The 27,106-nt window shown below is 40.4% G+C and overlaps 1 protein-coding gene across 3 annotated transcripts in view; it reads left to right on the top strand.

Moving 5' to 3' along the window:
* The window catches only part of NFIB (nuclear factor I B), a 456,225-nt gene that overhangs the window by 235,655 nt on the left and 193,464 nt on the right, over nt 1-27,106 (top strand). For all 3 annotated transcript variants that reach the window (XM_053702571.1, XM_053702572.1, XM_053702570.1), the window contains exon 4: nt 15,193-15,261. In XM_053702571.1, coding sequence (XP_053558546.1) covers nt 15,193-15,261 — 69 coding nt within the window. The remainder of the gene's footprint in view (nt 1-15,192; nt 15,262-27,106) is intronic.

Below are 27,106 nucleotides of genomic sequence, written 5' to 3'. Positions count from 1 at the left end.
ACCCCTGGAAAATTTACATTCTAACAATGCCCCCGACAAATGTGCCTCTGTGATGGCTTCAAAGTATATAATTTAGGTCAGCCATCTCCATTGGCATAGGAAATGGGTATAATCAGGGCAGATCTGTGAATTAATGTTACCTCTTGTATTGTAGCAAAATGCTATAACAGCAACTTCATTATGGATTCAGTTAATCTTTATAATGTAACTAGCTGCTTTCCTCAAAATACACAAGCTTGAAAATGAAGAGGTTTTTAGTTCAAGGGGGACAAAGCCCTGGCACTTTCCATATATTGTAATAGCTTGATACTGTACACTAAGAACCAATTTCTTTTTATACTTTAAGGGATATGAAACCCGAAAAATGTTTTGAAAAATTTTTGGAAAAAAAAAAAGTTTCCCAATTTACTTCTATTATCAAATTTGCATTGTGTTCAGGGTATTCTGTGTTGAAGAGATACTAGGTAGGTGTCTGGAGCTCTACATGGCAGGAAATAGTGCTGCCATCTAGTGCCCCTACAAATGGATAACATTCTTGCAAAAAACTGCTGCCATATTGTGCTCCAAACAAATTCACCGTTCGTCTCCACTTTGCGGTTAAATGTATATATACATGCAAACAGCCCAAAATAAAAATGCTCTGACGCATTAGAGCATTTATTTTGTTTGCACTTGTATGTCCCTTTAATAGATCCACACCAAAATGTTAATACATTGGAAAGGGGGCTTTGTGGGCCCCTTGCAAGTATACAGAGTTGGTTTGGTTGTATTAGGCAAAAAGGATCTTTATAACCCTGTTCTGGAGTCTTTAGATTCTCTCAACCTTTTTTTCAGCCCAAAAATGGTTCTTTGGCTAAATTACAGTAGTTTAGGAAACAATTCTACTTCTGTTTTTCTGTTTTCATGTAAGATAATACACCATGCATGTTTTTATACAAATATCACTTATCTGCAGCTTTATTTATTTGCTTATTTTATTTTCAACAGCACTGTGAGGTTTGAACAGGCCATCAGCAGCAGCAAGTCTAAAAGGCTTAACTGTTTTAAAAAATGTCTGGAAATATGTTTACTTAAGAAATGAATAAAGACTGAGTGTAAGTGAGATAGACAAGGAGAAAATAGTCTGTCTACGGATTCTGCTGCAATCTGATGTTTAGTAATAAACCAACTCACCACTTCAAATGCCAAGAGGCGGAAATACAGGAAAGAGTTTAAACTGCAGTACATTTGCAACAGTGCCCCTGCCCAATCACCATTATTTTTTGATAGAAATCTGTACAAGTTTGCTTGTAGTATTTTTCCACTTCTACTTTACTCCCCGGTTGCCAGAGGCCATTGCTACAGACTGCACAGCAATGTTTTCCAGCCAAGGGTTAATCTGCGGTCATTACGCGTATTCTTGTGATGTGAATTTTCAAGATCTCCATAAAATGTATTCTGCAAAAATTACTATGAACAGGCTTCAGTCCACTGGTGGCAAATGCCTTTATAAATAATGATAATAGTTTCCCTTTTCAGATGTAAACAAATGAAATGATTACTGTGAAATTACCTTCAAAAGTTGCATGAGTAGGGAAGTGACATATTAGTGGGTTTTTTTTTTTTTTTTAAAATTTTCTTTTCTATTCATTCTTCTATTCTTTTTTATTTTCCATTTTTTAAAGTAAAGGCTTTTTTATTTAATTTGAAAGGAATCTATCACTAACCAGTTATGGGGCAGTTATAAGAAGAATTAATAACAAGCCATTGTTGTAAACTTAATTATAACTGAGAACTAGCGAAGGGAATACTTTTTAGGCATCACAAATATATAAAGTAGCCCTTTTCTTCTTAACGGGAAGAGTCCACAGCTGCATTCATTACTTTTGGGAATTCAGAACCTGGCCACCAGGAGGAGGCAAATACACTGCAGCCAAAGTTTTCAAATACCTCCCCCACTTCCCTCATCCCCCAGTCATTCTTTGCCTTTCGTCACAGGAGGTTGGCAGAGAAGTGTCAGAAGTTCGAGATAGTCTTTTATGGAGGGTAGTACTCTTCGGAATGGGACTGGAGTTTTAAGTAATCTTGTCAGCCTCTCAGTGAGAGCATGGATGAAGGTTGGAGTCCGGAGATGCAGGGAGAGTCTTTCTGCGAAACCATCCCGACTCATATTAACAGCTCCTTGGCAATCAGCATTGACAAATTTTGCTGCCTGCCTTTATTCACTCAAGTCCATGTCAGAAGCGAGGCTACTATCTGTCACACTTGAAGGGGCCGTGTTCCTGTTCCACGACATTGATTCCGGTAAGATCGTTTCATTTTAATTAATTATGTGAATGTGATGTTAACGAGAGAAGGTAGGGTCCCAGTGGGACTCCTTTTATCTTAAATAGGAATCATGGGTTAATATCTCCTGAGGGGTGTTAGTGAACAGGGGGGACTTTTATCATGTTGGTTATATGGTTCTATCTGCTGATGTGTAGTTATACCTAAGCTCATGGCTTTTCGGAACATAACGGCCTTATCATCAATGGCACATCTCTTGAGATTGCGCACCCTTTCTCTTGCAAGGTGTATCCAGTCCACGATTCATCCTTTGCTTGTGGGAATATTCTACATTCCCTACAGGAAGTAGCAAAGAGAGCACACAGCAAAGCTGTCCATATAGCTCCCCCTCTAGCTCCACCCCCCAGTCATTCTCTTTGCTGGCTCTAAGCACTAGGGTCTCTCTCGGGAGTGTAAAGTGAATGTGGTGTTAGAATTGTAGTTTTATTATATTCAATCAAAAGTTTGTTATTTTAAATGGTACCGGTTTGTACTCTTTACTCTAGCAGAAAAGTGATGAAGATTTCTGTTGAGAGGAAAATGATTTTAGCATGTTGTAACTAAATCCACTGCTGTTCCCACACAGGACTGAGGAGTACCAGAAAACTTCAGTTGGGGGGAACAGTTTGCAGGGTGATCTGCAATAAGGTATGTTCAGCTCTTTAATTCTAGACAAGACTGAGATAATGCTAGAAGAGACTGACAATATCCCCTGAGGGGAGGGGTAATCTATGTTCACAGACTTAGTAAGGAATTGAATGCTTACATAATAGGGCTAATATACTGGTTGACACTTATTCAGGGCAATCAATTGTTTTGGCTAAGGAAAAATCGTTTTTGCAAGACACTTTGAAAGCCCTTTTGGGTTCTTCTGGGGTTATTACCACATGGCTGTTGTTTAGTCACTTAGGAGTGATTTACTAGGCCTCACAGCTCCAGAGTAGAGTGGGAGGGCCTAATTTCACGCCTCAGATGCGCACTTAGAATTGCAGATAAGTTCATGCTGTTTCACATGGAGGGTTCCTGTGATGTTTGAAGGCCTAAAAGAAGCTATATTCCCCCAATCTGATCCCTAAGGGAAGGTAGGGGCCACAGCACGGCTGTGGCAAGGTGCTGTAGTGATTTAACCAGGTGTTGGCTTTAGGCTGCTCCGGTTTGGGCATTAAGGGGTTAATCGTTTTGAAACTTGGGGTGCAATCTTATTAAGGCTTTAGCTACATACTGGTGAAAGATTGCTGTGAAAAAAACTGTGAAAGTTTGCTGCATTTTTCACCGTTTTGTAAAATTGTGGTGCTCTTTTTATCTCTTAAAGGCACATTAACGTTTTTTTTCAAATGTGTTTTTTATTTGATTAAAGTGATTCAAAGCCTGTTTGTGTACTCTAACTAGTCTGTTAAACATGTCTGACACTAAGGAAAATCCTTGTTCAATGTGTTTAGAAGCCATGGTGGAACCCCCTCTTAGAATGTGTTCCCCACTTGTACTGATATGTCTATACACTTTAAAGATCATATTGTTGCACTTAAGAATGTGCCCAAGATGATTCTCAGACTGAAGTGTAACGAGGGTTAGCCCGTCTGCTCTCCCCAAGTGTCACAACCAGTTACGCCCGCGCAAGCGACGCCTAGTACCTCTAGTGCGTCTAAACCCTTTTACATTACAAGACTTAGCGGCAGTCATAGATATTCTCTTACAGCCTTCTTATCTAAACTTCCCGTGTTGCCTGCAAAGCGTGATAGCTCCGTTTTAAGAACAGATTATGAGCATTCTGATGCTTTGGTAGCCGTATCCGATATACCCTCACAACGCTCTGAAGTGGGAGCGAGGGATTTGATGTCTGAGGGAGAAGTCTCTGATTCAGGAAGGGTTCCTCCCCAGACAGATTCAGATACATTGGCTTTTAAATTGAAACTAGAACACCTCCGTGTTTTACTTAGGGAGGTATTAGCTACTCTGGATGACTGTGACCCTTTGGTGATCCCAGAGAAATTGTGTAAAATGGACAAGTACCTAGAGGTCCCTGTTACACGGATGCGTTTCCGGGCCCTAAGAGGATTGCAGATATCGTTACTAGGGAGTGGGATAGGCCAGGTGTCCCTTTTGTCCCCCCTCCTGTTTTTAAGAAAATGTTTTCCATCTCTGACCCCATGCGGGACTCGTGGCAGACGGTCCCTAAGGTGGAGGGGGCTGTTTCTACACTAGCTAAACGCACAACCATACCAATTGAAGACAGTTGAAGACCCTATGGATAAAAAATTAGAGGGATTTACTTAAGAAAATTTTTGTTCAACAAGGTTTTTCTTCTCCAACCTATTGCCTGCATTATTCCTGTAACTACTGCAGCTGCTTCTGGTTTGAGGCGCTGGAAGACTCGCTCCAGACGGAGACCTCATATGAGGAAATTATGATAGAATTAAGGCTCTAAAGCTAGCTAATTCTTTTATCACTGACGCCGCTTTCCAAATAAGCTAAGTTAGCAGCGAAAAATTCAGCTTTCGCCATTTTGGCGCGCAGGGGCGCTATGGCTAAAGTCCCTGGTCGGCCGATGTGTCGTCTAAATCCAAGCTTTTGAACATTCCTTTCAAGGGAAGACCCTATTCGGGCCTGAATTGAAAGAGATTATTTCAGATATCACCGGGGAAAAAGGCCATGCTCTTCCCTCAGGACAAAGCCTTTTAAAACAAAGAACAAAGCTAATTTTTCATTCCTTTCGCAATTTCAGGAACGGCCCCCGCTTCATCCTTCTCGGCTGCAAAGCCAGAGGGTAACGCTTCACAGCCAAGGCAAACTGGAAACCTTACCAGGGCTGGAATAAGGGTAAACAGGCCAAAAAGCCTGCAGCTGCCACCAAGACAGCATGAAGGGGTAGCACCCGATCCGGGATCGTATCTAGAAGGGGGCAGACTCTCTCTCTTCGCTCAGGCCTTGGCAAGAGATGTACACAATCCTTGGGCATTAGAGATTGTAGCCCAGGGATACTTTCTAGAATTCAAGGACTCTCCTCCAAGGGGAAGGTTCCACATTTCTCGTCTGTCTACAGATCAGACAAAGAAAGAGGTGTTTTTACGCTGCGTAGAAGATCTACATACAATGGGAGTGATCCACCCAGTTCCAATTGCAGAACAAGGACTGGGGTTTTACTCAAACCTGTTTGTGGTTCCCAAAAAAAGAAGGAACTTTCAGACCAATCCTGGATCTCAAAATTCTAAACAAATTCCTCAGAGTCCCATCATTCAAGATGGAGACCATTCGGGACAATCTTACCAATGATCCAGGAGGGTCAATATATGACTACCGTGGATCTAAAGGGATGCGTATCTGCACATTCCTATCCACAAAGATCATCACCAGTTTCTCAGGTTCGCCTTTCTGGACAAGCATTTTCAGTTTATGGCTCTTCCTTTCGGGTTGGCCACTGCCTCCCAGAATTTTCACAAAGGTGCTAGGGTCCCCTCCTGGCGGTTCTAAGACCGCGGGGCATAGCAGTGGCGGCCTTACCTAGACGACATCTTAATTCAGGCGTCAACTTTCCAAAGAACCAATCTCACACGGAGATTGTATTGGCCTTTCTGAGGTCTCACGGGTGGAAGGTGAACATCAAAAAGGGTTCTCTCTCCCCCCTCACAAGAGTTCCATTCCTAGGAACCCTGATAGACTCGGTAGAAATGAAAATATTTCTGACGGAGGTCAGAAAGCTAAAACTCTTAACTACTTGCCGAGCTCTTTATTCCATTCCTCGGCCATCTGTGGCTCAGTGCATGGAGACAATCGGACTAATGATTGCGGCAATGGACATAGTCTCTTTTGCTCGGACGCACCTCAGACCACTGCAACTATGCATGCTCAAACAGTGGAATGGGGATTATGCAGATTTGTCTCCTCAAATTCAGTTGGACCAGGAGATCAGAGATTCTCTTCTCTGGTGGGTGTCTCAGGATCACCTGTCTCAAAGAATATGTTTCCGCAGGCCAGAGTGGATCATCGTAACGACCGACGCCAGTCTGTTAGGCTGGGGTGCGGTCTGGGACTCCCTGAAAGCTCAGGGCTTATGGTCTCGGGAAGAAACTCTTCTCCCGATAAACATTCTGGAACTGAGGGCGATATTCAACGCTCTTCAGGCATGGCCTCAACTAGCGGCGGCCAAATTCATCAGATTTCAGTCGGACAACATCACGACTGTAGCTTACGTCAATCATCAGGGGGGAACAAAGAGTTCCCTAGCGATGACGGAAGTAACCAAAATAATCAGGTGGGCGGAGGATCACTCCTGCCATCTCTCAGCAATTCACATCCCAGGAGTAGACAACTGGGAGGCGGATTTTCTAAGTCGTCAGACTTTTCACCCGGGGGAGTGGGAACTCCACCCGGAGGTATTTGCCCAGCTGACTCAGCTATGGGGCATCCCAGAGTTGGATCTGATGGCGTCCCGTCAGAACACCAAACTTCCTCTCTACGGGTCCAGGTCCCGGGATCCCAAGGTGGTATTGATAGATGCTCTAGCAGCGCCTTGGTCCTTCAATCTGGCTTATGTTTTTCCACCGTTTCCTCTCCTCCCGCGTCTGGTTGCCAGAATCAAGCAGGAGAAGGCTTTGGTGATTCTGATAGCGCCTGCGTGGCCAAGCAGGACTTGGTATGCAGACCTAGTGGACATGTCATCGGTCCCACCATGGTCACTGCCAATGAGGTAGGATCTTCTAATACAGGGTCCGTTCAAGCATCCAAATTTAGTTTCTCTACGTCTGACTGCTTGGAGATTGAACGCTTAATTCTATCAAAGCGTGGGTTCTCTGAGTCAGTTATAGATACTCTGATTCAGGCTAGAAAGCCTGTCACCAGGAAAATCTACCATAAGATATGGCGGAAATATCTTTGTTGGTGTGAATCCAAGGGTTACTCATGGAGTAAGATTAGGATTCCCAGGATATTGTCCTTTCTCCAAGAAGGACTGGAGAAAGGATTGTCAGCTAGTTCCTTAAAAGGACAAATATCTGCTTTGTCTATCCTGTTACACAAGCGTCTGGCAGAGGTACCAGGCGTTCAAGCGTTTGCTCAGGCTTTAGTCAGAATCAAGCCTGTCTATAAAACCTGTGGCTCCGCCATGGAGTTTGAATCTAGTTCTTTCAGTTCTTCAAGGGGTTCCGTTTGAACCTTTACATTCCATAGACATTAAGTTGTTATCTTGGAAAGTTTTGTTTTTTGATAGCTATCTCTTCTGCTCGAAGAGTTTCAGAATTATCTGCCTTACAGTGTGATTCACCTTACCTGGTGTTCCACGCAGATAAGGTAGTTTTGCGTACCAAGCCTGGTTTTCTTCCTAAAGTTGTTTCTAACAAGAATATTAACCAGGAAATAGTTGTTCCTTCTCTGTGTCCTAATCCATCTTCGAAGAAGGAACGTCTTTTACACAATCTTGATGTAGTTCGTGCTTTAAAGTTCTATTTACAAGCAACTAAGGATTTCAGACAAAGATCTTCCTTGTTTGTTATCTATTCTGGTAAGAGAAGAGGTCAGAAAGCGACTGCTACCTCTCTTTCCTTTTGGCTGAAAATCATCATCCGTTTGGCCTATGAGACTGCTGGCCAGCAGCCTCCTGAAAGAATTACTGCTCATTCTACTAGAGCAGTGGCTTCCACATGGGCTTTCAAAAATGAGGCTTCTGTTGAACAGATTTGTAAGGCAGCGACTTGGTCTTCACTGCATACTTTTGCCAAATTTTACAAATTCGATACTTTTGCTTCTTCGGAGGCTATTTTTGGGAGAAAGGTTTTGCAAGCAGTGGTGCCTTCCGTTTAAGGTACCTGTCTTGTTCCCTCCCTTCATCCGTGTCCTAAAGCTTTGGTATTGGTATCCCACAAGTAAAGGATGAATTCGTGGACTGGATACACCTTGCAAGAGAAAACAGAATTTATGCTTACCTGATAAATTACGGCCCGCCCTGGCATTTAAGTCAGGTAAAAAATTTTTTGTTTAAATTACAGTCACCACTGCACCCTATGGTTTCTCCTTTTTCTTCCTAACCTTTGATCGAATGACTGGGGGGTGGAGCTAGAAGGGGAGCTATATGGACAGCTTTGCTGTGTGCTCTCTTTGCTACTTCTTGTAGGGAATGAGAATATCCCACAAGTAAAGGATGAATCCGTGGACTGGATACACCGCAAGAGAAAGTAATTTGTCAGGTAAGCATAAATTCTGTTTTTCAAATGTGCTTCGTTCTCTTGATATCCCTTGTTAAAAAAGAATACGCACATATCCCAAGTAGAGGGGCTGGGAAAAACAAGAAGAACAGACACTCCCCCTACCCCCTTTCCTGCACATGAAGAGACAGATAACATGTCCTTTTAAGCTAAAATTAGCTAATATTAAAATCTTCCATTTTTATTACACAAGTTATCATTAAAATACATTTATGTTAAATTATGAAATCAACTTGTATAGCAAAACATTATATAATATTAGATAATATTACACCGTCCTCACCCGGCTACTTTATAATGCCATCTGTCTGGAAACATTTTCTGTGGAGAACATATACGTATATTTGGATAATCTAGATTGCAAGCAATATTTTAAGAAGCAGTATGTCAAGTCATAGCTTTAGATTGCACTTAAAAGTTAGAAACAAAGTTTTCCATCTAATACGAGGAGAGTCCACGGCTTCATTCATTACTTGTGGGAAATACAGAACCTAGCCAATAGGAGGAGGCAAAGACACCCCTCATCCCCCAGTCATTCTTTGTCCTTTGTCACAGAAGAAATTGGAGACCTTGTAAGAAAAATGTTTCAGCACAAGGGATTCGTTTTTCAACCTGCAGCCGCGGTTGCAGGAGCCGCTACCTATTGGTGCGACTCTCTGTCAAAAATGATTGAGGTGGAGACTCCCCTCGATGAGATACATGAAATAATTAAGGCCCTGAGGGTAGCTAATTAGTTTATTTGTGATGCTAGTATGCAGATTATTCGCTTGAATGCCAAGACATCAGGTTTTTCTGTTCTGGCCCGGAGCGCCCTGTCGTTAAAGTCGCGGTCTGCTGACATTACGTCCATATAGAGACCTAAAGTGCTTAAACAAGTTTCTGTCGGTTCCATCATTCAAAATGGAGACGATAAGGTCTATACTGCCATTAGTTCAAGAGGGTCAGTTTATGACTACAATAGACTTGAAGGACGCTTACCTTCATGGGCCAATACACAAGGATCACTTTTAGGTTCTTAAGGTTCGCCTTTTTGGATCAACACTTCCAGTTTGTAACTCTTCCCTTCGGGCTGGCTACTGCTCCAAGAATCTTCATGGAGGTTCTAGGAGCTCTGCACGTGATGGCGAGATCCAGAGGGATAGCAGTGGCTCCTTATCTGGACGACATTCTGGTTCAGGCTCCGTTCTGCCAGCTGGCAGAGGATCACTTGAGTGCTCTTCTGCTTCTTCTGCAATCTCATGGATGGATGGTAAACTCAGGAAAGAGTTCTCTGGTTCCCAGTACTAGAGTGGAGTTCCTGGGCACGATAATAGACTCCATTGCCATAAAGATATTTCTGACAGAGAAGAGACGTTGCAGGATTGTCTCCAGCTGTCTTGCCCTTCAATCCTCTTCAGGGCCATCAGTGGCCCGGTGCATGGAGATGATTGGGCTCATGGTATCCACTATAGATGTCATTCCATTCGCCAGATTCCATCTCCGACGTCTTCAGCTGTGCATGCTGAGGCAGTGGAACGGTGCAACTAATCTCTCTTGGTGGCTCCATCCAGACCAGCTGTACCAGGGGACATCCTTCCTCAGACCATCTTGGGAGATTTTGACTACGTACATGAGTCTCTCAGGTTGGGGAGCGATTTGGGGTGCCAATAAGGCACAGGGCAGGTGGAATCGGAAGGAGTCTCTTCTCCCGATCAACATCCTGGAACTTCGGGCGATCTTCAATGCTCTGGAGGCTTGGCCTCTGCTGGGTTCATCCAAGTTCATCATATTCCAGTTGGACAACATTACCTTGGTGGCTTACATCAACCACCAGGGGGGAACGAGAAGCCATGAGGGAAGTATCTTGGATTCTGGAGTGCTATCAGCGATCCACATCCCGGGTGTGGATAAACTGGGAAGCGGACTTTCTCAGCAGACAATCTTTTCATCTGGGGGAATGGTCTCTTCACCTCAAAGTGTTTTGCAGAGATTTGCAGCAGTTGGGGGACTCCGGAAATAGATCTCATGGCGTCCAGACTCAACTTCAAGCTACCCAGATACTGGTCGCGGTCCAGGGATCCCCACACAGAACTGATAGATGCCTTAGCAGTGCCTTGGGGATTCAACCTAGTGTACATATTTCCACCGTTAGACAAATCCTGCAGAAGACAAGAGAACAGAAGAGGCTCCAACATAGAGCAGTATCATCTGGTCGATAGAGATGATTATAAGGGTGTACACCCTCCCCCCAATATGGGTATATCTACTCACAGGGCGGCACAAACCGGAGTGCCAAAACACAGCAGATCGGGACTGTTTAGGAGTCGCCTGACAGACACGCTGGATCGCTCCACCGTCAGTGCTTACGTCACATAGGAGGGCTCGTCCAATCCAGTCAAATCCAATAGCTAGCCACTTGAATGAGTCTCTGAATTAGTGGCCCTGCAATGTGAGCCTCCTTTCTTGGTTTTCCAAGCGCATAAGGCTGTCCTTCGCACTGGACTGGGATTTCTCCCTAAGGTTGTGTCTGATCGCAATATTAATCAGGAAATTTGGGTTCCTTCTTAAGCCTCTTTAGAGGATTACGGCTCACTCAACTAGAGCTGTGGCTTCTTCTTGGGCCTTTAAGAATGAGGCCTCTATGGAGCAGATTTGTAAGGCAGCTACCTGGTCCTCCTTACATGCTTTTACAAAATTTTACAAATTTGATGTTTTTGCTTCGGCTAAAGCAGCTTTTGGGGAAAAAGGTTTTGCAGGCTGTGGTGCCCTCAGAATAGGGTCCGTCTTCTTTTACCCTCCCGTTTTTCATTCAGTGTCCTTTAAAGCTTGGGTATTTGTTTCCCACAAGTAATGAATGAAGTCGTGGACTCTCCTTGTATTAGATGGAAAACTTAAATTATGCTTACCTGATAATTTCATTTCCATCTTTACGAGGAGAGTCCACAGCTCCCATCTGTTTCTCCATTGGGCGGACCTTAATTTCTTTTGTTTCTTCTGGCACCTTTTATACCCTGATATTTCTCTTACTGTTCCTTATTCCCTCGGCAGAATGACTGGGGGACGAGGGGAGTGAGCAAGGTATTTAAGCCTTTGGCTGGGGTGTCTTTTCCTCCTCCTGGTGGCCAGGTTCTGTATTTCCCACAAGTAATGAATGAAGCCGTGGACTCTCCTCGTAACGATGGAAATGAAATTATCAGGTAAGCATATATTTATGTTTTATTCTGATAATTGTTCATATAGCTTTGTTAATTTAAATTGAGGAAAGGTAAATGCATAATAAGAGATTATAGAGTCTGCCATATATGATGTGTTTCCACGTTGCACAAGTAGTATATACATTATGGGGCAGATTACGAGTGGCACGCTAACAGTTACACTTCATCAGGTTACAAGGTTAATTGTGGCTGTTTGCACACGTCGGAAAAAGGAGCGCTCGTATTACAAGTTGAAAATAATGCAAACTGGTGAGTGCAATCGCGATTTACGCTAGAATGATTACAGCAACCTCAGAGCTCTGGTTAACTGTTAAAACACATCAAAAATACATTTAAAAGTACAGTTACACTCATAATAAAACTAATAAAAATTATGAAAAAATATTGCACAAAAAAGTTGAAGGGGCTCAAAGATATGAGGTCTCAGGTATAATCTGGCCCTATGTATGCTTTTCTAGATTATCCTTGCTGTATCATGCACGCTCTGTCTATCCTATAAAATTATTCTGCCGGCAGGCATGACTTCAGGGGTCTTGTAAGACTTGCTGTGGCTTGAAACCTTAATGTTAATACTGCCGGCTATGTTTTATTTATACAACTGGTTTCTGTAACATGAAATTGAGCACACACCCTGATATGTAGAATGAACGTGTAGGTGATTTAGGGATAAGGATGCATATGTGCCTTGAAGTGATACTTCAAGAGGATAACTAAATATTACTGTGATCTGTAACAGTGATGTCATGTCTAATTTACACAGTTAGCAATATGCTTAGCCATAGAGCAAAGTCTAAAATACATCTTTGCTGATTGTTTGTACACTGTGGTACTTTGTACTCAGCTTGTGTTTTGTAGCTCTTTCTAATGCTTTATGGGCAGAACTCATGCCTAGAAGGGCCAAATAAATCCACACAGAAAATGACAGATATATTTTGTTATACAGGAAAATTATATATAGTATAGTATAGATTTATTTTGTTACTACTTGTTACTATGAGCAAAAAAAGTGAAAGTAGAGGATTGTATTATATACTGGTAGAAATCCCCAAATAAGGAATTCCAAAATCCAGACATATTCATTTATATATATATATATATATAATTACCATTTTCCCCACCAGTAAGTCACAATCTTTTCCTATCTCTCTAACCGTACCTTTAATGTAGACTTCTCTGGGGCATCATCTGCCCTGTTACCTCTTTCTGTTGGGGGACGGCAAGGCTCTGTCCTCGGCCCCCTTCTCTTCTCAATCTACAAGTTATCATTAGGTTCCTTAATAAAGTCCCACAAGTTTCATTATCATTTGTATACCGGCGACACCCAAATCTACCTCTCTGCACCAGAACTATCTCCTTCCTTGCAAACCCGTCTCACGAACTGTCTCTCTCATATCTCATCTTGGATGTCCTCTCACTACCTCAGCTAAATCTTTTCAAAACTGAGCTCCTTATTTTGCCCTTTTCTTCCAAAATCTCCACCACCATTTCTCCTTAACCTCTTAAGGACATATGACGGAATTTTTCCCATCATAAACAATTGAGCAAACTGAAAGCTCTGTCCTTAAAGGGTTAACTGTTGATAATTTCATCATTACCCCAACCCCACATGCCCGATGTCTTGGTGTCACACTTGACTCAGATCTTTCTTTCACTCCTCACATTCAGTCCTTGGCTAAAGCCTGACGCTTCCACCTTAAAAACATCTCTAAAAATAGACATTTCCTTACACAAGACACTACTAAGATTTTAATTCACTCTCTAATCCTTTCCCGCCTCGACTACTGCGACTCCATCCTCTCTGATCTCCCTAGCTGCCGCCTAGCTCCTTTACAATCCATAATGAATGCCTCTGCCAGGCTCATCTTCCTTACACGTCGCTCTTCATCTGCTGCACCTCTCTGTCAATCCCTTCACTGTCTTCCTCTTGCCTCCAGGATTAAACACAAAATTCTCATTCTGACATACAAAGCCCTCAACTGCACTCCTCCCCCCCTACATCTCAGACCTTGAATCCAGATACTCTCCCTCCCGTCCCCTTTGCTCTGCTCATGATCTCCTACTCTCCTCCTCTCTTGTTACCTCCTCACATTCCTGTTTACAAGATTTTTCCAGATTGGCTCCCATCTTATGGAACTCTCTGCCTCGCTCCACAAGACTCTCCCCTAGTTTTGAAAGCTTTAAGAGCTCCCTGAAGACTCTACTATTCAGGGATGCATACAACCTACACTAACCTTACTATCTCCACTGCTATCCCCTTAAACCCTATAGCATGTAAGCCTATGAGCCGAGCTGTTTGTAGTTCACATTCATAAGAGCCTACTACAACAGTGCAAATCTCGACAGGGCCCTCTACTCACGTGACCTTTACCCACTTGACCCCCGGTAAATGTTATTTTGTATACCACCTATGTCATAGCACTGCAGAATCTGTTGGCTCTCAACAAATACCTGATGATAATAATAATAATGCCAGCATCTTTGTTGTTTTTGTGTGTGTTCTAAAATGCAAATGTTTTTCTATATTTATTTAAAACAAGAACTATTAACTTTCTGAGAACATTACTGTACTATCTTTCTGATGGTATGTATATGTATACAAAATTATGACATGTCTATTTTTTATACTTGGTCAAAATCCGCTAACCAAGCTGTCCCATTTTACAGATGCAAATATAAAAATATTAAAAATCCAAACTATTCCCAAAATACAAACCTTTTCTCAACCCAAGGAGTTAGAATAAAGTTTGTTTTACTTTTACTGACATCACCTGAGACTCAAGGACTATGTAGGTTGTTTTCTAGGCATATTCTGTGGAGCTTTCTTGCAATAAATAAAAATATTAAAGTAGTGCAGTGCACACACTAGCTCCGGCATAGAAAGAGAAATTAAACATGTCACATATAGAGCAAGTGTAATTTCGATGTCATATGCTCAATTTCAACATAATTTTGTTAAAGAGATACGGTACCCACATTTTTTCTTTCATGGTTCAGATAGAACATGTAATTTTAAGCAACTTTCTAATTTACTCCTATTATCAAATTTTCTTCATACTCTTGGTATCTTTATTTGAAAAGCAAGAATGTAAGTTTAGATGCCGGCCTATTTTTAGTGAACAACCTGGGTTGTTCTTGCAGATTGGTGGATAAATTCACCCACCAATAAACAAGTGCTGTCCAGGGTCTGAACCAAAAATTGGCTGGCTCCTTAGCTTAGATGCCTTTTTTTTCAAATAAAGATAGCAAGAGAATGAAGAAAAATTGATAATAGGAGTAAATTAGAAAGTTGCTTAAAAATGCATGCTCTATCTGAACCACAAAAGAAAAAAATTGGGTTCAGTGTCCCTTTAAGTTACGTTTTCCATCTCATAGCATATGTTTTTTTTGTCTTTTTATAGTCTTTGAAATCAGGACATTGGTAACCTTGTTACAGTTTGTTGTGTTTACTGATGTCATCAATAAAACTATTTCTACCTTCTTTTTTTTCTTTTCATTTTCAGGGTACCTAGAAGACAGTTTTGTAAAGTCTGGAGTCTTCAATGTCTCAGAACTTGTGCGAGTTTCTAGAAGTAAGTAAAAAATAAATGTTTTTTAGAAACAAAGATCTTGCACCATATGTGTATGTGTTTTTTGTTTTTGAGATACTGTTTTAAGCTGTCACTCTAAAATGCCATTTCCCTTGTTGTTGGGCAAATGTATGTTTTCTAAAATCTGAATTGGTAAAATTCTTTTTTGACATTTGTTCCACTACTGCAATGTTTCTGCTAACATTTTTTACTTTAATTTATTATATTTAAATTGTATGATAATCATTCTAATATACTTGATATATGTAAAGTTAACTGAGAGAAAAAAAGTAAGATTTTAAATTAAATTCACCATAATGCATTTCACACTTGTCTAGAAACATTTTGAAATATACGCACCTTTGTAAAAAATCCTTCTAGTAAGACAATCAGCAGGTTTTGTGAAAACTCTTGCTGTGCACACAAACTTATGAGCATATGTTACAAGGCCAAATGCTTGTGCCTTTTCCAGGTGCCGAATGTGTTCACTATCGCTCACGATATACGCCTGGCGGGAATGTAAGCACACACAACCTACTGCATGTGCTAGCTGGGTGTCTAGCAGAATAAGGCATCATAAAACTGTAGTAACACTTACTAGAAAGATTTCCTAGAAATTAATGTGCTTAGCAAAACTTTATATTTACATTTGAAATCGTGTTTTCAAAATGTTCTAGTAAGTGCCATTAACATTGCTTTTTTAAAAAAAGTTGAGTGTTTGGCAAGCATTAGATGTGGGTTTTGTGTCCTTTTAACTCATATTGAGTTAAAAAACAAATTGAATAAAAATATTTTCATCACCATTTTGTCTATCTCTGTAGAGTCATCCATGTATCCAGTTTATAATACATCATGATTTTGAGATGCAGCCTTCTAACTAGTCAAATTAGATGGGCCTTTCTGCTCACTAGCTTTGGTGAAAGATATGCATTGCATTAACACAAAACAGTGCAGTTAGCTACCCCTTAGTGACCAGACCATTTTTCAATTTTCTTACCCTTAAAGGGACACTGAGCCCAAATTTTTTTCTTTCGTGATTCAGATAGAGCATGGAATTTTTTTTTTTTTTAAATAACTTTTTATTGAGGTTATTTTAGCATAATAAAGAGAAAATCAAGAATAAAGACAAAAGAAAAAAGCAATATTGTTTCAATTTCACAAGAGAAAGACATTAAACGCATGCTTTCTGATCTAGTCCAATAGGGATAACTTTGCTAACCTCCTTTTGTCAAATTAACGATAATCACACTACAGAAATTTAACCTGACAGTCAGAAGATCTAAAACTTAATATATCTGTATACAAGGAAAAAGAAAATTCAATTTAAAATGTTGTACAAACTAGTTCAGGTTGGTCATATATATCTCGCAATATGACCAAACAGAAAAGGTAACCTAACAAGGGGGGAAAGGAAAAAAAGAAAGAAAGAAAAAGAAAAAAGAAAAAGAAAAAAAAAAAAAGGGGGGGGGAGTGAAAAAAAAAACGGGGGAAAAAACTATTTCCTCTCTCCACCCCCTCTCTCCCCCCGCCTCCCTCACCAGTCTCCTAATAAAACCAATCAGTGTTTCTGAAGGGGAATATTAAGTATTGAACTTCGGCAGGTGAGAAGATCTTGATAAATTTTGCCCACTTATCGAGGAGAGCTCTTAATTCTCTTTCTGAATGTACTACTGTGGCTTTCTGTTCGATTAAGTATTGTTTTCTGAGGTAGTTTTTAATTTCTGTAATTGAAGGTACTATTATACTTTTCCAGTTCTTAAATATTAAGTTTCTGGTTGCTAGAATTATCAGGTTCACAATTTTAAAATCTGCAAACCCGCTATTCCTGTCAACCAGAACAATGACATGGGTCTTTAATAACTTATATGGGGTAATTTTCAAAGTTTTATTTATCCAGTACTCTATTTTATACCATAGTTGTGAGATTTTTGGGCAATCCCATACCATATGATCTAGATTTGCGGCTTGGAGACTACACTTGGGACATTTATTGAAATTCAAATTATACCATCTGTAGCCCCTCTCGGGTGTGTAATATGTTTGGTATAATAATTTTAAATGTGACTCTCTCCAGGTCTCAGACAAAGTTGTTTCCATTGCTAATTGAATTGACCTGGCGATCTGCAATCCGTCATTTATATTAACCTGATTTTCCCATTTCTGCGCTAATCTTGTTAGATTGTCGTTTCCTTTATGGGAAACTAAAAGGTTATACCATGTAGTTATTGAAAAGAGTCCTGCTCTGTTTAGTGATACCCAATTTTCTAGCTTGTCCCATTTCCATTTCCACCTGTGTTTATTAATTAATTGCCACGCATAATGCCTGGTTTGAAGATACATAAAGAATTCCTGATTTTTAACCTTAAATTCCAATTTTAATTCTTCAAATGATTTAATAGTGCCTGACTCTTGTTTAAAAAACTGCGAGATCTTTGTTAATCCTTGATTGTGCCATCCTAGTAAAATTTGATTTTGTGTCCCCTCCTGAAATTCTGGGTTCCCTAAGAAGGTTTGGTAGACTGGAATTTGAGTATTTACCTCGATATGGTCCCCTATTTTTCTCCAAGCTACTATTATCGTGTTTATGGTCTTAAGGGCTTTTATTCGTTTGGGTACTTTTTGCGGAGGAATATGTAAAAGTGAAACTGGGGATAACGGAGTTATCAAACTTTGATCTAAATCGTAATCAGTGAAGTGATTTGATCTAGCTAGCCAGTCTGTCGCTATGCGACCCAGAAGACTAGAATTGTATATCTGGAGAACTGGTAGAGTCATTCCACCTTTTTGCTTGGGAAGCGTTAATCTCTTCAATGAGATTCTTGGTTTTTTGGCTTGCCATATAAAGTGACGGAGGGCTGTATAAAACTTCTTGGTGTCATATGCTTTTAAGAATAAGGGGAGATTTTGAAATAGATACCCTATTTTGGGCAATAACACAATTTTAAACAGTTCTATTCGTCCTGCTATTGATAGGGGGAGATTTTGCCAGCTCCTCATCTGTTGTATTATTAGTTGTAGAGTGGGAGTAAAATTTAATGCATACCATTCCCGCGGGTCCGCTGATATAATGACCCCAAGATATCTAAATGATTTAGAGACTGTTTTAAAAGAGTTGTCGGTTAGCGAGTTGCTTTTTCTCCTTAGCCATAGTAATTCTGATTTAGTGCTATTCATTTTGTAGCCAGAGAAAAGACCAAAGATCTCAATTATATTTAGCAATATTGGAATATTCTCGGTGGTATTTGCTAAGTAAACCAAAAGATCGTCTGCATATAGGGCTACTTTGGCCTCTTTAATACCAATTGAGATACCTTCAAGATTTTGCCTTATTTTTGTTGCTAAAGGTTCGATTGCTAAATCAAAGAGCAAAGGTGATAATGGGCACCCTTGTCTGGTGCCTTTTCCTAGCTTGATTTTGCCTGTAATCTGACCATGTATAATCAAGCTTGTAGATGCTTGCGTACATAAGTTTTTGACTAGGGTGAGAAAATTATTTGAAAATCCAAATCTAGTTAGTGTGTCAAGTAAATGTTGATGATTTATGCTATCGAAAGCCTTTTCGGCATCTATTGCAATTACTGCTGCGTCTGGATATGAAGTGTGAAAATTATCTTCAGAGTTTTTAAAATATTCAATAATCTGGAGAAGTTGTCTAATTTTAGCTGCTGAGCTCCGATTATTCAAAAATCCGGCTTGATCGTTATGTATGATTTCCGGTAAACCTTTCTGCAGTCTCCTGGCTAAAATTGATGTAAATATTTTGTAATCAGAATTAAGCAGTGCAATGGGCCTATATGATTCTCTTTTTTGTGGGTTTTTCCCAGGTTTTAAGATGAAAATGGTGTGTGATTCTAAGAAATTGGGAGGGATCTGAGTGTTTTCTTGATAAAAATAGTTGAACAGAGTTGTGAGATGGGGAGTAATCAATTCATTCATGCTTTTATAAAATTCGTTGGGGATTGCGTCTGGACCAGGTGATTTTTCTAATTTTAACTCCTGAATCGACTGCGATACTTCTGTTTCTGTAATTGGGGTATTTAAGTTGGATATAAAGTCCGTTTCGCCTTTTTTTATGGGAAGGTTGTCCCAGAATCTTTCTTGCGCTACCTTGTCGGTGGTTGATGGCGCATAGATATGTTTATAGTACTGGAGAAATGAGTCTAAAATTTCTTCTGTTGAGGTTAATGTGCTCTCTTCAATCTGAAGACTCTCAATTATATTATATTGTTTGGCATTTTTTACAAGTTTTGAGAGCATTTTACCAGCTTTGTTCCCAAATTTATACAGATTTGATTGATATTTTAAATCAGAATATATTGTTTGTGTAGTGAGATAGGAGTCTCGTTCCTTCTTTACTTTTATATATTCGTCCCACTTGCCCCTACTTGGAGAATTCAAATATCTATCATATGCAGTTGTTACTGAGATAAATAATTGAGTTTCCTTCTGTTTGGATTGTCGATGCAGTTTTGCTGGGTATGCTATGATATCCCCCCTTAACACCGCTTTTGCGGTCTCCCAGAGGATCGCAGGGTTAGAGACCGAGCCTAAATTCAATCTGAAAAATTCCTCTAGTCTAAGTTTTAACCATTCTTGAAAGTCTATGTTATTATTTAGATGTTTGGGGTAGAAAAAACGTGAACCCATAGAATTTTTGCGGTTGATTGGAATGTCTAACATTATTGGGGCGTGATCCGAAATACAAATTTCTGCTATAGTGGCTTTTGGACCTGTTTGGAAACAGTTGTTATTTATTAACATCAGGTCAATTCTGGAAAGACTCTTAGTCACTCTCGAGTGACATGTATAAGCCTTAACCTGGGGATTCTGTGTCCTCCAAATGTCTTTTACTGCTAATGTGTGCTGTATATTGTTAAGTAGTTTCATTTCAAGGTTATCTTTCTTTGTTTTCCTAATTGCTCCTTTATATCTATACCTGTCCAGGGAAAAGCATGGGGCCATATTAAAATCCCCCGCTATGACTAGATGACCCTCGCTAACTTGTAAAAGTTGTGCTTGAAGAGTATCCCAAAAATGATAATCTATGAGATTACAAATGGTATATATCAGGCCCTGAGATATTAACTTTAGAATCAGAAATCTACTGCATGGGTCTATAATAGTGAGCAATTTTTCGTATACTAAACTCTTCCCTAGAAGAATCGCAACTCCTTTTTTCCTATCTGATGATGGGGCAACAAGGGCTTCTGCTACCCAGGACTGCTTTAGTTTTATGGACTCCTCAGTATTTAAATGCGTCTCTTGCAATAGTGCTATTGTAGTATTTAATTTCTGTAAATGCGATAGAATGGTCTTTCGTTTTACCGGTGAAGATATGCCCCCTATATTCCATGATGTGATCTTTAACATATCATTCTATTTCTGGGGTGAGCTAACGGTTCGGGAGGGAGAGAGAGAGAGAGGGAGAAAAAAAAAAAAAGGGGGTAATGTATATACGGGGGGGGGGGGGGGGAAACAAAAGGGACAGGAGAAAAGAAAGGGGAAGGGAATCCTGCTTATAAGTTACTGTATCAAGAGAAGAGAGACCCATAGACATTATAAACTATATAAGAATCAAGTCAAGGACTATCCTTATTAATATTTAAAACCATATTCTTCTAACTTTTTCACTGCTTCTTCCATTGAGTCAAAGAAGAAAATTTGTTCTTTATATTTTATCTTGAGTCTAGCAGGATAGACAACAGTTGCTTGCCAGCCTTCCTTAATAAGTTTCCCACATAGCGGAGTGAATTCTCTCCTCTTCCTGGAGGTCTCTATTGAGAAGTCCTGGAAGAGGAGGATCCTGTTACCTTCATACATAATTGGTTGGTTTTTCCGATAGTGATGTAAGTATAGTTCTTTATCTTGAAAGTTTAGGAATCTTGATATGATTGGTCTAGGTCTACTAGTGTTAAGTGCATTGTCTGAGGCTCTCCCTAAGCGATGGACTCTTTCAATTATGAAAGATGAAGAGTTTGGGGGAATTTTTAACAAAGAAGGTAAAATTTTAGTCATGAAGTTCTGGAGATCTTCTGACAAAGAGGGATCAGGAACTCCAATAATCCTTAGATTATTCCTCCTAGACCTGTTCTCCAGGTCGTCTAGCTTTGCTTGGAGTTTTATGATCTCACTTTGATTATTTTCTATCATAGGTAAATATGTGTTTGTTGTGTCTTCAATGTCGGAGACACGTTGCTCAACCTCTTGTATTCTTACAGAAAATTGTCTGATTTCTGTTGTGAGGGATAATAAGTCTTGTTTAATTTCTTTCCTTAGTGATTCAAATTTTGGGGATATGGCTTCTAAGATGCTGGCTACCAAATCTTGGTTGTCTTGCGTTGCTGTAACTTTATGAGTCTTTGAGGGAGTACCTTCGCTGCTATTCTCGACTAGAGCTTCTGCGAAGTTCTTATTTCTGCGATCCTTATTATTGGTCGTCATGCCCAGATTGTGTTTAGGAGTGACAAATTTATCCATTAAGTGAAGGAAAAACTCAAGAAAAAAAGAGAGTCGAGTGCCTCATGTAAGAGGGCTAAAAGCCCAATTGGGAAGTGATGTGAGTGTGGAGGGAGGGGGGAGTGTGAGTCAAAGATAAAAAAAAAAAAAAAAAAAGGGGAGTGAATTATGGTGGGGGGGGGGGGGGGGGGTGAGGTGAGAGGAATTAGCCGTGAGTGATTTCGCGTTGGCTGAAGTGTGGAGGGTACACTGGGGTAGTGATCAAAAAAAAAAAAAAAAAAAAAAAAGGAAAAAAGAAACCCAAGAGACCAGGAATGGCGATTAGAATAAGAAGCTTAACGGCGCAGTGATCAAGCGATATGGACCCCCCTCTCAAAACTCAAATTGCCACCAAGCCAACAATAAATATAATAATATCAATCAATAATATACCTATACACTCAATATAAGGTATATGTATTCCAGCCTTAGAAAAATTTCTAATTAAATTTACTAGCTGTGGTTAAGGCAGTGATCTTCACTTGTTTAAGGAATTAACAGAGAGTAAATTATAAGTTATTTTAACCCTCTCCTGAAAGGGGCTATAAGAAGATTGGGGGTTACCTCTCTAGAATGACCACATTTGGCTTGAAAATGAATATATCCTTATCTCAAGTGATTCTTTTGATGGATGTTTTAATTGTATATATTGAGGGGGAACAACCCCAGATTAAATTTTAACCCTTTCCCCTGTCAGGGGATAATTACACAGGAGTTCCCTGCAAATACCTCTGCTTAATTTGTAGACCCTCTGAGGTCCCTATTCCCTCTCCTCTCCTACTGAACCAGTGAGTAATTAACTGACTATGTAGCAAACCATTTTACAGAAAGTGAACATACACATAACAAGTATTAAATGTTTGTAAAAAAAAAAAAAAAGAAATCACAAACAATACAATGAGATACCCTTATGTATCAGTGTAGATTAGTCCAATTATTTGCCAGGGAAGTTTAAGTCAGTTCATATAATATTGTTCAGATATTTATTATACCAGGTAATAACTTCCAAAGCCCTTCTGCTTGCCCTTTTTTTTTTTGTGAAATAGTCTTGAAACCTTTTCGCTTGGTCCTTGCGATATTATTTAGCTAAGAAATCCCCATACAAACTGTAGAGACCTGTTAATATTTGCCAGCTACCGTTTTGCGTAGAAAGTTAACTATTAAGGAAAATTTCAGCTAGCATCAGGCTTTATTTTCTTCTTTAGATTGCTGTCTCTTTACTTTCAAATTTCCTTAACTTTTTCTCTTCCTTCTCCTCTTCCCCCTCCGCAACTCCTCTCCCCCCTCTACGGTAAATTGAACGGGTAACTCGCACTCACCCCTTTGCTGCGATGTCGTCCTTGGGATCCGGCCTTTCTCTGGTGGGGCTTTGTAGAAAGAGCTAACGGCTATGCTTTACAAGTTAGCCTCCGACTCAGCAGGTCATCTCCGCCGCCGCCGCAGCCTTTGCAGATAGACAGGCGCAGCTTACTTGATATTCCTGAGGTTGGCACTTTCCAGACTCGATTCCTCCTCGCATCATCGGTGGGGAGGTAAATCGGATGAAAGAAGAAAGGAAACAGCCGCCGTTCAGGTCAGTTGTCTCTCCATAGATGCCTTGGACAAGCTACTCCCCGCATGCAGCACCGGTGGGCGGGGAGCGCAAACAGGCGTGCATGCAGGCGGACAGCGTCTGATGGTGTGGTGTGTTGCCAGCTTCAGAGAGCCCAAGCTATGTGAGCGAGGTGGGTGACGAGGACCCGGCGCAAGTCTTCCAGGGACTGGCGGGGGAGGGTGCGGGTTGCAGAGCGGGAGGTTTGTGGTAGCTCCAAGACCATAAGGGGAGCCTGGCTGAGCGACCTTCTGCTCCAGGCTCCGGGTATAAAGTTCTTACTAGCGCCAATGTTGTTTGCGCTATGGGGGGAATCACCTCGATCCTCAAGGGTGACTGCAGCTGAGTTCTCCCTTCTGAACGATAGGGAGTCCTGGCGCGTTCAACCGCCACTTAGGAAAGCTGCAGGGGGCCAGAATCTACTGCTTGCACAGAGGCTTGCGTGCAAGCTCCTCCTCTTCCTCCTAGGTCCAGAGCATGGAATTTTAAGCAACTTTCTAATTTACTCCTATTATCAAATTCTCTTCATTCTCTTGGTATCTTTATTTGAAATGCAAGAATGTAAGTTTAGATGCCTTTTTGGTGAACACACTATGTTGTTCTTGCTGATTGGTGGATAAATTCACCCACCAATAAACAAGTGCTTTCCATGGTTCTGAACCAAAAAAATAGCTTAGATGCCTTCTTTTTCAAATAAAGAAAGCAAGAGAACGAAGAAAAATTGATAATAGGAGTAAATTAGAAAGTTGTTTAAAATTGCATGCTCTATCTGAATCACGAAAGAAAAATTTTGGGTTCAGTGTCCCTTTAAGGACCAGGGCTATTTTTAAATTTCTGCTGTGTTTGTGTATAGCTGTAATTTTCCTCTTACTCATTTACTGTACCCACACATATTATATACCGTTTTAAATGGACTTTCTAAAGATACCATTATTTTCATCATATATAATTAACTATAACATTTTTTTATAAAATATGATGACAGAAAAACACACTTTTTATAACTTTGACCCCCCAAAATCTGTTACACATCTACAACCACCAAAAAAATACCCATGCTAAATAGTTTCTAAATTTTGTCCTGAGTTTAGAAATACCCAATGTTTACATTGTCTTTGCTTTTTTTTCCAAGTTATAGGGCAATAAGTACAAGTAGCACTTTGCTATTTCCAAACCATTTTTTTTAAATTAGCGATAGTTACATTGTAACACTATTATCTGTCAGGAATCTCTGAATAACCCATCACATGTATATATTTTTTTTTTAGTAGACACCCCAAAGTATTGCATACAAAGAGAGAAGCGCTCTACCAGGAACGAACAACAGCTCAGTGGCTTGTTCTATGGGCGCTTCTCTCTTTTTATTTATGCAAATTATGACACTTAGGGAAGTCTCCCTAAGTGTGATGCGGGAATCCAGACGTGGACCCGTTGCTCAGTGTGCCTAGAGGGATATGGCTGCACCTCACTGACGAGGCCCACAATAGGCCGAAACGTACGTCTGGGGTTTTGCCGTTTCTCTCGTTCAGAGAGGGATTGCCTGGTATTTCGGGGCTGAACTGCACTGTTAAGTCAGGATCAGACTGATATGCTACAGGAAAGTTCTTCTCTGTGAAAGGCACATATTGAGCAAAAAGAGGCTGCTTCTAGGGTGGTAACTAGCCATAGAACAAGCTATTATGCTATTGTTCGTTCCCAGGTTGAGCGCTTCTCTCTTTTTATTTACCCCAAAGTATTGATCTAGGCCCATTTTGGTATATTTAATGCCACCATTTCACCGCCAAATGCAATCAAATAAAAAAAAATCGTTAACTTTTTTTACTAACTTTTTCACAAACTTTAGGTTTCTCACTGAAATTATTTGCAAACAGCTTGTGCAATTATAGCACAAATGGTTGTAAATGCTTCTCTGGGATCCCCTTTGTTCAGAAATAGCAGACAGGCTTTGGCGTTGCTTTTTGGTAATTCGAAGGCCGCTAAATGCCAATGCTCACAACACTTGTATTATTCCCAGCAGTGAAGGGGTTAATTAGGTACCTTGTAGGGAGCTTGTAAGGTTAATTTTAGCTTTAGTGTAGTGTAGTAGAGCACCCAAAGTATTGATCTAGGCCCATTTTGGTATATTTCATGCCACCATTTCACCGCCAAATGCGATTAAATAAAAAAAATTGTTAACTTTTTCACTAACTTTAGGTTTCTCATTGACATTATTTACAAATAGGTTGTGCAATTATGGCACAAATGGTTGTAAATGGTTCTCTGGGATCCCTTTTGTTCAGAAATAGCAGACATATATGGCTTTGGCATTGGTTTTTGGTAATTAGAAGGCTGCTAAATGCCGCTGCGCACCACACTTATATTATGCCCAGCAGTTAAGTGGCTAATTAGGTAGCTTGTAGGGTTAATTTTAGCTTTAGTGTAGAGATCAGCCTCCCACCTGCCACATCGCACCCCCTGATCCCTCCCTGACCCCCTTTAAACAGCTCTCTTCCCTCCCCCACCTCTCAATTGTCACCGCAATCTTAAGTACTGGCAGAAAGTCTGCCAGTATAAAAATAAAGTTTTTGTTTTTTTTAAGATTTTTTTTTTTATATCTTATCTTTAGAGTAGGATCCGCCATTACCCCTCAACCTCCCTGATCCCCCCCAAACAGCTCCCTAAGCCTCGACCTATTGGCCGCCATCTTAGGTACTGGCAGCTGTCTGCCAGTAGCCATTTACTACAAAATTTGCCCTTTTTGTTTAAAAAAAATAAAATAACCCCAATTTCTGTAGTGTAGCTATGCACCCTTAATATCCTACCCACCCTCCCCCTCCCAGATCCCTTCCCAAACATGTTTTCCCCTCTCCCTCTCCTTTCTTTGACTCCTGTTATGTTACTGAATGTAGCAGGGACAGGATCCGGATATGCACCAACTATGGGCCACCCACCCGCCTCCCTGCTATGGCTCCCACCCACCAACGATTGGCACCATCGCTGGCCGATGCAGAGAGGGCCACAGAGTGGCTCTTTCTGCATCGGATGCCTAAAAAATGTTATTGCAGGATGCCTCAATATTGAGGCATCACTGCAATAACATGAAAGCGGCTGGAAGCAATCACGATCGCTTCCAGCGCTTGAAAACCTTGAGGACGTACAGGGTACGTCCTTGGTCATTAAGTGACAGTTTTTGTAGGACGTACCCTGTACGTCCATGGTCCTTAAGGGGTTAAAGACAAATATAAAATAAATCATTTAAAAAAAAAAATACTGTAAATGATCTTAAAGTGATGGTAAACTTAAGAGTTTTTATTTACAATATTTTTAATCATAAACTAAAACATTGGCACTGGATACTCCATTTCTTACTTCAGTGACAATTCAGGCTGTAGCACCCTTTGGCGTCCAAAACAAGGGACTTTATTATTTACTTCCTGGACCCCAAAGGGGGCGCGATACGATTGGCTACAGTGTAAATCCTCACTGAAGTAAGAAATAAAGTACAGTATCCGTTAAGGTCGGAGGAACGGCGGAATATCTGAAAACATAAAAGCTTAAATATATTAAAAAAAATAAGCGTTTACAAAGCCTTTCATGAATGCAAGTGCCAATGTCTTTATGATTACAAATATTGTAAGAAAACACGATTAATTTTACTATCACTTTAAGGTTTGCTTATTATTTGGGTGCCAAGTACATCATCTCATAGCTCTATTGTAATTGATAATGTTTGCCAACTTACTAGAAGGAAATAATTTGGATCAGAAAAATAATTAGCATAAT

This window comes from Bombina bombina, chromosome 2 (assembly GCF_027579735.1).
Source record: "Bombina bombina isolate aBomBom1 chromosome 2, aBomBom1.pri, whole genome shotgun sequence".
Classification (NCBI taxonomy): domain Eukaryota; kingdom Metazoa; phylum Chordata; class Amphibia; order Anura; family Bombinatoridae; genus Bombina; species Bombina bombina.
Note: the sequence above shows the minus strand (reverse complement) of the source record. Positions and strands in the feature narration are given on the sequence as shown.